Source organism: Dipteris shenzhenensis, chromosome 13 (assembly GCF_047967505.1).
Source record: "Dipteris shenzhenensis isolate YYH24624 ecotype China chromosome 13, Dip_SZ_1.0, whole genome shotgun sequence".
Taxonomy (NCBI): Eukaryota; Viridiplantae; Streptophyta; class Polypodiopsida; order Gleicheniales; family Dipteridaceae; genus Dipteris; species Dipteris shenzhenensis.
This window is the reverse complement of record NC_141608.1, coordinates 40,396,042-40,409,158: the sequence shown is the minus strand read 5'-3', so window position 1 is coordinate 40,409,158 and position 13,117 is coordinate 40,396,042. Positions and strand designations below refer to the sequence as shown.

Below are 13,117 nucleotides of genomic sequence, written 5' to 3'. Positions count from 1 at the left end.
AATTATAGGGGAAGGCCAGCCAGCAAACTCACCGACCAGGCCGACTTTAACCCCGCCATATCTAGTTGGGTAGACCCGACCCTGGTCTAGGTCCTGGGTTGGCCTTAATCTAGCCATTATCTGGCCTAGTCTCTGGCCCATATAATATCCTATACCAGGCCCTGAATAGCCTTTACCAGGCCTGCTAACTCACTAAGAAAAAACTACTTGACAATACCTCTCTTTGGGCAAGCAGACGCACATAGAAGCCCTCAAGCCACACATGAAAGTCTAACAACACATTCTAGTCACTTCACTCAATCCACTCCTATCCACTTTGAGTTTCCAGCTTCACGACTCTATGTACTTGCTTCCACATTCTCCAACAATGGTATGAGAGCATAATGATCTTGCCTGCCCATTGCCCTCTCGCTGCCCGAAGACTAGCTGCTCGGAAAATCATGGTAGAAGCATCTCGTAAATTGGTTGGGCACTTATCGATGGCAGGTTGTCTACCTTCTCATGTATGATTGCTGCAGCATTGCCTTCCAAAGCTCATCGTCCAGCTTCCATGAGCTTGTTCCAGCCTGCTACAGCTTGGAAGAGCTGTTCGCCATCAGCCTGAGGTTGTTTTTGCACTGGGAGAGCTCCGTTTTGCTCTAGAGATGGTTCTTACTATCCTAACATTAAGTTCCTGGATGCCTATTAGAACCACCTTTTTTGGCCTTATTCTTGTTGCAACAAAGGTCGTTTTTTAAGGAATGGCCTGCTCAAACAGTCTCTTACAGCTGTAGGCTTCCCCAAAAAGCGACCCACTTGGCTCTTGTTTTGCTGCTACAGAGGTTTTTTCTGCAGTCTTCCTTCTTTACTTGGGCTGGCCAATCGCTCATTTGGGGCCGTTTTCGTAAAATGACTTGCTACTGAAGTGTTTGGAGCTACAGCATGAGGGCAATACTAGCAGCCAGGATGCCAATCTAGTTCAGTGTGAGGTTCTAGTGATATTAAGATCAAATCCTACCCAAATAGTGGAGTTGTGCAAGCATGATGATTGCCTTGTCAGTGATGCTTCAGTAATTGTCCTAAGCTGACTTGACAATTAAGGCCCCAAGAATCATGTCAAAAGGGCAATGTCCTGACCTGTAAGAAAAATTTGAGGATGCTGCTAATGCGACAATATAGTGGAGGGATAATAAAAATTACCGTTTCCCCCTTCGTGAAAAGATGCGGCTTAACACGGTCACAAATGTTATCAAGAACAAGACGGTCCATCTGCTCAAAAAGGGGCACCTGCAAAGATTACGAATTAATCAAAGGGCAAGAAACTAAACGAATCTTCTATTCCAACTCTTCCACATTAATTTAGGTTTTATTTGCGAGGATCCACATTATTTTAGTTGCACCGAAAGGTTTTTACCTGACGAACAAGGTCAAGACAAAGGTGTCTCTTGATGTCACGTCTCAACCCTTCTGGTAGATTGCAGATTATATTCTCTTCATCTACACCCTGTGTTGCAGCCCAATTATGCTGTTTGTATCTTCGTACCCGATGTCTCAACCGTGTTGGGAGCTGTCGACGTCGCATCCACCATTCCAGGTCTCTCATCTTTAACTTCATTGCTTCCTTTTTGGATGTGATTGCCTGTAAGAATACCTATCTCAAGGAAGAAATGCACGGGTCATCATATAAGCTTAGTAAGAGCAATATGCAGCAGAGAATGATGTATCTACTTACATATAGCCAAAAACAAAAGGAAACGGATCACATATGAAAGATTCAAATCTTAAAGGAGAATTTGCATTGCTCAAGCATACCTGGATATTTCCAATAAGTAACGTGAAAAGGAGTAGACCACATGTTACAACTACAATACAGAAGGCCACTTCCAGAGACTGATCACTTGGTACCAATGCATTACCAAAGGAGCTAAAACAAGCAACAGAGAGAGCATTTTTGTGTGTTATTGTATTGCTCTGATGTCCAGAAATCAAGTACACTCTGGTTTGTGATTCTATATGGGATACAATTAACATGTAGTTTCATGACGAGGTTTCGTACACACAAAAGTACTTCGGCTCTATAATATTATCTACTAAGATTGATTGAGCTTACAATATACCTTAAAGTCATCACACCCCAAAAGATTGGAAGTAAAATCTTCGAAAGCCAATTGGTTTGCCCTGTGACCAAAGGTATAGCCCACTGATAGATACCATAATTAATGACTGAACTACTTTCAGTGAAGCAATTGGAAAAGGCAGTTTGGTTACTATTCCACGTGGACCCTGGCATATCATTTGTAGGGCCTCCATATGATATAGGATGAGAACAGCCCAAAAAACTAACTGTGCATCCGTTCAATCCTTTGCATTGTGTAATGAGACAAGTAGAAACTCGTTGGGATGCCAATAGATACCAGCTACTACCAGCTACCTGCGAAGAAGGTATTAGTTGCTTCAAAATAAGCTCAGATATCAATGTAAAACGAGTAGCAATACTGTCTTATGCTACTAATCAAGGCATTGAAACAGAAAATTGCTAAATCTTTGTTTCTGAGGTATAGCCCCAAACTAACGTAGCAAGTAGTATATTATGTGCCTGTCATTTTTCAAGTATTGATACGCTACATGTTACCTAGACTTTTACAGAACTTCCATCCTTGGTCTACACATGCTTTGGAATTTGCATAATCTTGCCAGTAACTGCCGTTGTGCAAACACTTTTGCTGACTGCAAACAACTATATGCATGAAGAGTTGGGTGATGATGATTTTGCATTCAAATTATGACTACAAAGACATGGAAGTGTGTCTAGAGGACAAAAGGCTACAGCATATTATCATGTGAGAGATTAGAAATGGAGTAGGGTGAATCAGGAAAAGGGTAATATCAAGAGGTGGCAGTATCAGTTGCAAAAAAAATCCACAAAATATAATATGTCACACAATTCAAGAATTTACACAGATAGACATCAGCGAACTGTAATTTCAAAAAGCTTTCAGTTGCAAAAATTGAGGCACAAAATCTAAGGAAACCCTCCTCTCTGCAAGAGACAGAATTGAAAATTCAACCAAATCAGCTGTATGCATCATCCTGCATCTCCATTCTAACTGTTTCGTACTTGAAGGAAGCAAATTGTTGAGACAAAGGTCTAGTCAAAGGCAATGTGATGCTCAATAACTTCCATATAATTCTCCAGTTTTGCCGCTACTGATGCTATCCACTTGACAAAGTTATATGCGCTTGGTCAGCCTGATCAGTGATAAGGGTTTGATAATTTTCACCTCTTGAAATAAATAGACAGCAAATGATTACTAGTGGGGAGTCAATTGTATGCTTTAATTAATTAACATATTTAAGAGTTCACTCCACCAAATGGGCTGAGTCGCACATGTCTTACTTCTATTGCTGTCCCTAGAGCACAAAGGCACTTGTGAGTCAATGTGGCCTTTAAGTCACTGCCACCATGCATCTGCAAATTTACATATGGCCATGTCCAGACGTAATGATAAATAGCAAATGCAATTGCATTCCCAAACAATGGGAATACTAAGTAGCACAATTGTGTGCTCCTGCATCCAAGCCCAAAGGGTCATCAATGATCTGCTGCTCAAAGTCATCACTTGACATTCTCAAGTCATTTTGACTTGTGTAACGTGTCTTTGCTTTAGGCACTTTCATGCATTAGAGTATTTGCCACTTCTGAACACACTCATGTGCTTGAATATTCCTATAGCCTCCGGCCTCCACAACAACTTATCCTTGCATTCAATCAGGTTGATAAATCATCAAACAGTCATTTTGGCACAAATTCCTACACAAGACATCTTGATTTACTATCAGCATCAATTTTGCATTCCATCTTTTAAAGGAGCTAAATTCGTGATGGAAAAAAGTCATACGTGATTAATGGATTCTTTACTAGATGCATCTATGCAGCAAGAGCATCATCCACAAATTTGAACTTAAGCTCAAGTAGATTTGACACCCTTTCCAAAGGATTTCTACCTTACAACATAGATCTTTCCAAGAAAAGAAATTTTCCCATGTCACATGGAAGAAACACAATCCATGCTATTCTCCATAGCACCAGTTCAAAACTGCTTTTTTCCATCCATAGTGGGACGTCCACTTCCTCCAACAAACCAAAACACCGACCCCCCCCTCCCTCCCCCAAGAAAAGGGATTCCATCAAACTGAAATTCCCATCGCATAATATTTCTTTTCTTCAAAAATTATGTTCTCGTCCATCTTCTTTGATGAAAGATGACATCTATCAAACAAAAATTTTTATTGCTTTTTTAAAAAAATCCATCCACTTTAATTTTCGAAAGGCATTACAGCATTGGGACGAAAGAAGGTTATTAAAAGGGCCCATATATGTACTTCCATCCAACGTTCTTCATATAGTGTTGACACTTAGCCCTAGTATGGCCTTGTAGGCTACTTAGGACATTAAGTCCTAGTCCTAGTCCTAGTCAACCACTTGACTTAATCAACTACTTGACTTTGGGGCCATAAATTGCCCACTCTTGTACTTTCTTCATTATCCATTTGCAAGTACACTTCGTTTTCTCAGTTGTTGTTTGCTCTCTTGCATTCCACTACTCCCCGCACCCAATAGTGGCATCATAGGATTTTTGCATCCCACTCATGTGTCTAGCTCTTGTAGCTCAGCCTCCAACCAACTTCAGCACTTACTCATTCTAAGCAGATTTGTGCTGCCATCTTGGAGTATCTGGCTGCTATTTGCATCGACTTGCAGCTTATTGACGAATGAATTGAAGGTAGCTCTGCTCGGAATGGCCAAGCGACGTGCCATTAACTCTAGCACAGCTCCCGCAGGAACACTATCCGTCTGACAAACAATATGGTCACGCTCTTAAACCAGCTCTAGCATTACATCCATACAATGAGCACCATACAACCAGACGCTGTACATCTTGCACATACATTCCATACCAAAGGGGCCCTACATCCAGGCTGCAAATCAGGCTATCAAGTCAGTACACTTTCAAAGCGTCCGTACGTTGCTGTAAAATTATTCGTATGCTTCTATCAATTGTCCGTACACTATACGTATGAGTGCGCATAGACCTGTCCATACAGCCCTGCAGCAACCTGTCCGTACACTGTACAGCAGTCATTTGTCACCCGTAAAAACCTGCGCCTGTCATCGTACAGCCTTGTACCAGACCCCAGACCCGTCAGATCAACATTTGTTTTAGACTAGTCAATTTTTCATCCCACGTGTATCACAGCTAGATCAAGAAGCATTTGGCTCGGTTCTACTTCACATAAGCATGAACAGGACGTAAGCCAGTGCTTCCTCACATGAGGGTGTTTGGATCTTTGGCATTTGATATTCCCTCTCAGCTAAGGCATAAATTGTAGGAAAGCTGTCAAACGCATCTTCATAGGCTACAGCTCACAAAGCAAAGGTTGCAGATTGTTTCAGCCCACTATAAGGAAGTGGTTGTCAGCACGAATGCTATTTTGCTGAACATGCCACCTTACCTTGGCTAGACTGCAAAAGGCAGCCTAATGCGAATGCCTCAAATGTGTTTGATACCCTGCTGCCCCTATTTCAGTCTATTGCAGATTTAGATCAGCTTTTGCAGGGTCAAACTCCACATGCTTCGAGCAGCTCTCATCCTCCTCAGGTTCCACATGCTCAGCCTGATTTGCAGCTACGTGATGATCACACAATTGATCAGGCAGTTGATAAGGAGAGGGCTGTCAATAGACAACTGAAAAGAGTTCCAAGGTGGCTCTTGGATACTCTACAGGACAACAAGCAAGCTGAGTCCATGGCTGCCCACACCAAAGGTTCAGAAAAACAGATGCATGACAGTTTGCTTGATTTGCATTGATTACCGCTGCTTGTATGGGGAACATCTATGTCACTGAGCAAGCAATGAATGGATGCAGGCCATAAGAACTGAATCCATTCATGTTAATCGCACTTACGAGTTTTTTTTTTTTTTTCAAAGAAAGGAACCTTCTATTAATGCTTGAAAAACTTCATACAAAACAGCAGCCCCGAAGGTGTTATGGAAAAAACCGGATACAATGAAAGAAGAAAATCAGCCTGTTCTAGAGAAACCCAGCTCACTACCGAGGGAATCTCTGATACAGGGGCTAACAGCCAGGTGGGGGGACTATACAACCAGTGAATCTCTCGCAGGGTGAATATGTAGAAAAAACTCCTGCAGGCCAAGCTTGCAGAAACGTGCGCGCCTCGCGACAGTCGCCCTAGAGCCTGGGGTCCCACGCTCTCGGGTGGAGCACAGGGTGTAGATGATATCTTGCCAAATGGCGACCAAGGTAGCCAAGAATGGAACCGGATGCTCACCCAGACTACAACGAGCAACCCAAATGTTCCACGCTGTGATACTAGCTACTACCTCCCACACGCTATCCTCCGGAGGGGAATGGGGATCCGAGTTATCAGGAGGGACCGCCTCATGGAGCTCCACCCTTTGAATGCTCTGACCCTGTATCCAATAAGTTGGAGAGACCTCATCAATCTGGAACGTGTAACCTCCCTCAGTCAACCAGGCCACCATCCCCCAAGTGTAGTCCCTCTAAAGGCTCTGCATACGGGTCATAATCCTAAGGGCTCCCATCCAGGTCCTCACTGCGCTACAACAGCTCCAGAGGCAATGAGGGATCGTCTCCAGAAATCCAACAAAGCAGTAGTGACACTACCCCTCCATCCGCATCTACTCCAACCACTGGCCTATGGGCAAGCCTCCGTGGGCGGCTAGCCAAAAGAAGTAGGAGATCTTCCTCGACCGCAAACTGGACCAAAGACGCGCCCAAAACCTGGAACGGACCTCCTAAGGCACCCTCTGGGCCACCCAATGCCTCTACCTCGAAGGGGTCCAAGTCAAAGAGTCCATCTAAAGCCTCCTGCCAATCCGAGTGGTATAGGAAAAGAAGGGCACCTCGTCCACCTGCTCGGTGAGGCTGATCCTGGAAGGCCAAAAACACTCTCATGGATCCAACTGGCACTTATGAGTTGTGTGACTTGTCTATCAGCAAGCATGACATTGGCAGTGAGTGGGTGTACAAATTGAAACACAAAGCTGATCGCAGTGTTGACCATTACAAAGCCCGCCTTGTTGCAAGAGGCTATGCAACATGGCATTCACTTTAAGGAGACATTTGCTCCCACTTCATGCATTACGACCATTCGGTGTGTCATTGCTCTTGCATCCCTCAAGCATTGGGAGGTACACCTGCTGGACATTAAGACTGCTTTCCTTCATGGTGATTTACTGGAAGAGGTCTATGTCACCCAATCTCTTTTGAAAATCAAGTATGCCGGCTGAAAATGGCCCTCTATGGTTTGAAATAGGCACCACGAGCATGGCTATGCCAAGATACATTCTTTTTTGCTATGCCTTGGCTTTCAAAACAGCCCTACAGAGGCCACTCTTTATGTCTAGAAGAGTGAATCAACATTTCTGATTTTAATTCTTTATGTGGATGACATGCTTATCACTAGTCTCGACACGCAGAAAATTGCAGATTTCAAGGCAAATTTGCAGAAATCATTTGAAGTACACTAGCATGTCACACAGGGGCAACTCTTTATGCCTAGCTCTTCATACATATCTTGGTTCAGCAAGAAGCAGCCTACAATTGCTACTTCCATTTGTGAGGCTCAATACAAGGCAGCTTTCACGGCTACCGTAGAGTGTGTTTGGCTATGCAAGCCACTTTTAGATCTTCATGTCAGCCAAAACACTTCTACTATCATCTACACTGACTGCCCAAGTGCTTTGGCCGTCGTGCGTAATCCAATATTGGGTGGGGAAGCAATGGAATGCAAGGGAGAAACAACAGCTGGAGGTATATAGTTGTCTTGCGTTCCCACAAAGGATAACTTAGCTGATCTCTTCACGAAGGCTCTACCACGACCCAAGTTTGAGGCTTTTCAGCATGCCTTACACTTGGTACCATTTATTGTGTGACGTTGATCTCTCTGTACTATCATAGGTGGTTGTATCCATCTTGGATGAACATGTGCAATCATGATATAGTTTCCAGGTATACTTGAGATGTATCCACGATACTTCAGCCATACCACGGAGGGAAGTTTAGCCTTGGTACGGCCTTCTAGGCTAGTTGGGACATTTAGTCCTAATCCTAGTCAACCAATTGACTTACTAAACTAGTTGACTTTAGGGCCATATATTGGCCACTCTTGTACTTTCTTCATTATCCATTTGCAAGTAAACTTCGTTTTCTCGGTTGTTGTTTGCTCTCTTGCATGGCCCAACAATATCTGTTCAAACACCCATCATGTTGGAAATTCCTTAGCTAATAGTTGGAATATAATAGTTGGAATCTACATAGTGTTTATAAGCTCAACACCCATCATGTTGGAAATTCCTTAGCTAATAGTTGAATCTGCATAGTGTTTACGAGCACTTAGGTGATCAACCTTCCCATCACCCAAAGCTGCAATTAAATGTCCAGCCCTTATCTGTCAGTCACACCAACCAATGACTGACAAGCAATAGATTGTTCAGATGTGTGTCTCAGGCCATCAAGAGGAGCTTTCTCACAACAAGCAATCTGTTTTCCTTTGTTTAATCCATTAGCTCAATCTGCAGCTTTGTCATCAAGATTCTTTATAAGCTCTTGTGCCAGATAAATCATATCCAATGCATCCCTGAGCGAAACCTGTTACTACGTAGACTCTTGGCATCAAGAACCTTCACTTGCGTTACATTGAAAAACTCGAGACGACACTCGGTCAGAGGAGTGTTTATTGGTCTCCACACAACATCACAACTCACAACGCTCATGGGAACTCACTTCAAGCCCACATCAATAAGACAAACACCTAATCCTAAACAATAAAGTTTCCAATTTCCATAAGCAAGAAGCAAAAGTGAAGTTCAGATGTCAAGCACTCCACTACTTAGCAATGTTGCATCCCTAAAGACTCAGATTTAAGAATAAAAGAAGACACTAGAGATAGCTTATAATTCATTATACATGTATATCATGTGACACCGGCTTTGGGTATCCTTTCTATCAAGTCTCTTGAACATTTAAACTCATATAGTGGGCCCACACTCAAAAATCTGTGATACATAAAGGGAGGCATCATGATATCCATAACAGACTAGAACTCCACAGGCAAGATGGGATTAAAAATGTACCACTACACCTGCACTATTCATGTTTCTTGCTACCTAGCCAGCATCTTCATTCGTTGGAGATAAAGGTCAGCATGAGGTGCAGCCACAGTCACTAGCCCTACTTGATTGTCATCAAACAACAAGTAGGGCTTCCTCATGCTGAAAAAACAGGTGATGAAATTACCCTGCTTGACCTTTTACTTACCCAATCCAGCTTTCCCAAATCTTCATGAAGGAAGTTGAGTGAGTGATTGCACATGGGGTGGGTCCACATGATGAAACGGTCTTTCCGTTGAATCATCTCACTTGTGCTAATAGGATTAACATGCATTATCTATGAGAACTAGCCAAACGTGTAGATAGTACCATTCCAAGAAGGGATCAGCATAATGTTAAACCTCTCTTGCACACATCACTTCATCTTTCCCATGGATGTCTATGTGGTGCTCAAGTATAACATGTATAAAGCAATTGTAGGTAGTCATACAGGACCAAAGAGTGGATAGAGATAGTGAGATAAAAATTTTGAGCACTAGAAGCCAAGATATAGGAGATCTAATGTTGTGCTATGGGGGATGCTACGTGTTCCACGCAAGTCAATTACACAACATACATTTATGTTGTGTACTAAACACACTTCTATTACTACCACGTGTCATGTATTCGCATTGTCCTAGACTAGTACTCTATTTAGTAGCTTCATTTGGGCAGTACCTTGGAAAAAACCTTATGCTACATGATATTATGCAATCATTATCTATGCTTACTCCTCTAAAGCATCCTGTCCTAATTCAAATAACCCTACTTTTCCCTTCCCTCTCCCTTATCTTCACCAAGAAACCATCAAGCAAATCATCAAGAAACACATCACCAAACTTTGGCAAGAATTCTTTCATTAGTTGATTATGTTCTCTTTCAAAACGGTCACATAAATATGCCCGATAGTTGTCACTCTCTAAGTAGTGCTCAAGCTCCATCACACATATAAAGTAGTAAACTTGGCAGAAGATATTCTCCTTGCAGCATGTACGGCTGGCCCTCTTTTTCAAAGTCATTAAGATAATCCCTTTGGAAAGTATAGCATAGCTCATAGAGCCATTCTCTGCCTGGGACTACATCGGCCCTATCCAAGAGCATGGTTTGAAAATTCAAGGCCTCATGTAAGTTTGGACATACAAAGGGCTAAAAGGGTCTATATAGGGAATCTCTATCACTACCTAGTCTACACAGCTCTCTCTATCTATCATATATCTATATGTACATATCTATATGATATATATATATATATATATATATATACATATATACATATACATATATACATATATACATATATATATATATACATATATATATATATACATATATATATATATATATATATATATATATCGCCACAACTGCAACTGATCTTGCTCTACTCTAGGATTGACTTGCCAAACCTTCCCCAAGAGGCCTACAACACGAACCCTCTACCATGGGAGAAGGGGGTCGATGAGCGCACCCTCTCTCCTGAGTCAACCGTCACCCAAAACGGCGAAGAAGGAGACAGAGGTGTCGGCTAGCCGACCTGCGACAACCAGTGGGATGCCATGGGGGGTGAGCTGTCCAAGCCAACCGGCATCACCAGGCATGAGGATCTGAATCTCCAGTGGTACCAACCAGCGGGCAGGAATCGCTCCATCTATCTCTGTACGCCTCGCCTGAGCACCACGAACGCCCCCAGCTACGGCTGCAAGTGCAGCTATCTCCAAGTGCCTGTAAGTGTCCCTCCAAACTCGAAGGGATCGAGCGGGCCCCCGCATCCAGCCATCCCACGAGATATGCGACCTCTCCCCCAGCTGAAGGCCCGAGACATCTCTGACCTGACCGTTCCAGATGAGCGGCTGGCGGTCGATCTCCCCCTGACTGCTAGGAGGCGACTGGATGAGGCTGAGACGAAGTCGCCTCCAAACCGTGAACAGGCTACGAATGAGCAGGGAACGGGGGCAGGTAAGCGGTGCAGAGGTAAAGATCCACCTGAGGGACGGCAGCCACTCTCCTCCTCGGCGCGGGGTGCAAGAACTGATCCCCTGCTGAAGTAGCAACTTCCACGTTTGCCCCCCCGAGGTCAAACCGCGGATAACTAACTTGCCCAGCAGGGCCTGACTCTGGAGCTCTGGATCAATGACTCCTAAGCCACCCTCCGCCTACGGAAGAATGACTCTCTGCCAGGCTACCCTGGCTCTGGTATCTTTGAGACCATCCCCTCCGGAGCACAGGAAGTTCCGAACCATACTCCTGAGCTGTGCCACGCAAGACCGTGAGAAGCACCATCAAGAGGCCACATACCAGGCCGCGGCCAGGAGAACCTGATTGACCACAAGGGCTCGACCTGCAAGAGAGAGCTTAGCAGTGCTCCAAAAAGCCAGTATACATATGTGTATATATATATATATATATATATATATATGTATATATGTATATATGTATATATACATGTATATATATATATATGTATATACATACATGTATACATATGTATATATATACATATGTATTTATGTATATATACATACATATGTATATATATACATATATATATATATGTATATATACATACATATGTATATATATACATATATATATATATGTATATATATTTATACATATGTATGTATACATACATATGTATGTATACATACATATGTATGTATACATATGTATACATGTAAATGAAGCCAAAAGAGTCTTGAGATACATCAGAGGTACAAGACAGTTTGAGATAGAATACAGAGGAAGTCATCCACGGTTGCATGGATACTGTGACAGTGACTATGCCAGAGATCATGAGACCAGGAGATCGACACAAGGATATGCATTTTTCCTTGGTCAAGGTGCTATATCATGGTTGTCAAACAAACAGCCAACTGTTTCTTTGTCTTCGACTGAAGCAAAATATAGAGCACTCACTACAGGTGCATGTGAGGCTATATGGCTCAGAAGACTATTGTTAGAAACAAATTACTTTGATGAGTTAAAGCCAACAACAATATACTGTGATAATCAATCGGCTCAAGCATTGGCCAAAAATCCAGTATATCACTCCAGAACAAAGCACATTGATGTCAGAGAGCACTTCATCAGAGAAAGAGTGTTACTTGGTGACATCACACTGCAGCATTGTGATAGCAAAGAAAATATTGCAGACATCTTTACCAAACCACTCGGTAAAGAGCTATTCGAGAAACACCGACTAGCTCTTGGTTTGCCGCAGAGGAAGGACATTCCTATTAAAGGGGTGTGATGGAATATAATGCTCAGTCCTTTGATTACCCAGAATCATCATCTTGAGGGAAGGCCTACTTCATGATGTTGATCTTGAGGGAAGGTGTTGAGAGTTCACACTCAACATCATGTGATCATGTGTGCATAGCACCATCACGTGATCATATGTGCATAGCACTAACCTTATAGAGTGCTATAAAGGAAAGGGTTAGATCCCCTAACCCTAACCCTAAAAGGGTTTGTATATATTCTTATTTTTCAACTAAATCTAGTGTACAGTTAGTCATTTATGGTGTGCTCTCTAGCTGTGCCCTCTCTCCTCATCTCCACTCTTCTCCTCTCCCCTCTTCATATTTTGTCAGCCTGCACATCCACTTCAAATATTGGAACCAAGGAGGGGTTTCTTGTGAGAAAACACTCTTCCTCATCACCTTCAACTTCCGCCACCATGTTAATTCCTTCAGCTACCAAGGGTTGAACACTTTTGGAACACTCCTTATTGGAACCATGGACATTTTAAATTTCTTCTTTCCCTTTCGAACAGTTACCCTATCAGCTCCCCAATCTACCCTTTCGAAGTTCGAACATGTTAATTCCTTTATATATATATATATATGTATGTATGTATACATATGTATACATGTATGTATATATACATACATATACATGTATGTATATATACATACATATATATGTATGGATGTATGTATGTA

The 13,117-nt window shown here is 42.6% G+C and overlaps 1 protein-coding gene across 5 annotated transcripts in view; it reads right to left on the bottom strand.

Annotated features, from left to right (window-relative positions):
• The window catches only part of LOC147895397 (cyclic nucleotide-gated ion channel 2-like), a 40,638-nt gene that overhangs the window by 18,730 nt on the left and 8,791 nt on the right, over positions 1-13,117 (bottom strand). For all 5 annotated transcript variants that reach the window (XM_087383639.1, XM_087383643.1, XM_087383640.1 and 2 more), the window contains 4 exons: positions 2,097-2,410; positions 1,792-1,903; positions 1,394-1,630; positions 1,180-1,266 (listed from right to left, as the gene is read on the bottom strand). In XM_087383639.1, the coding sequence (XP_087239765.1) occupies positions 1,180-1,266; positions 1,394-1,630; positions 1,792-1,903; positions 2,097-2,410 (750 nt within the window). The remainder of the gene's footprint in view (positions 1-1,179; positions 1,267-1,393; positions 1,631-1,791; positions 1,904-2,096; positions 2,411-13,117) is intronic.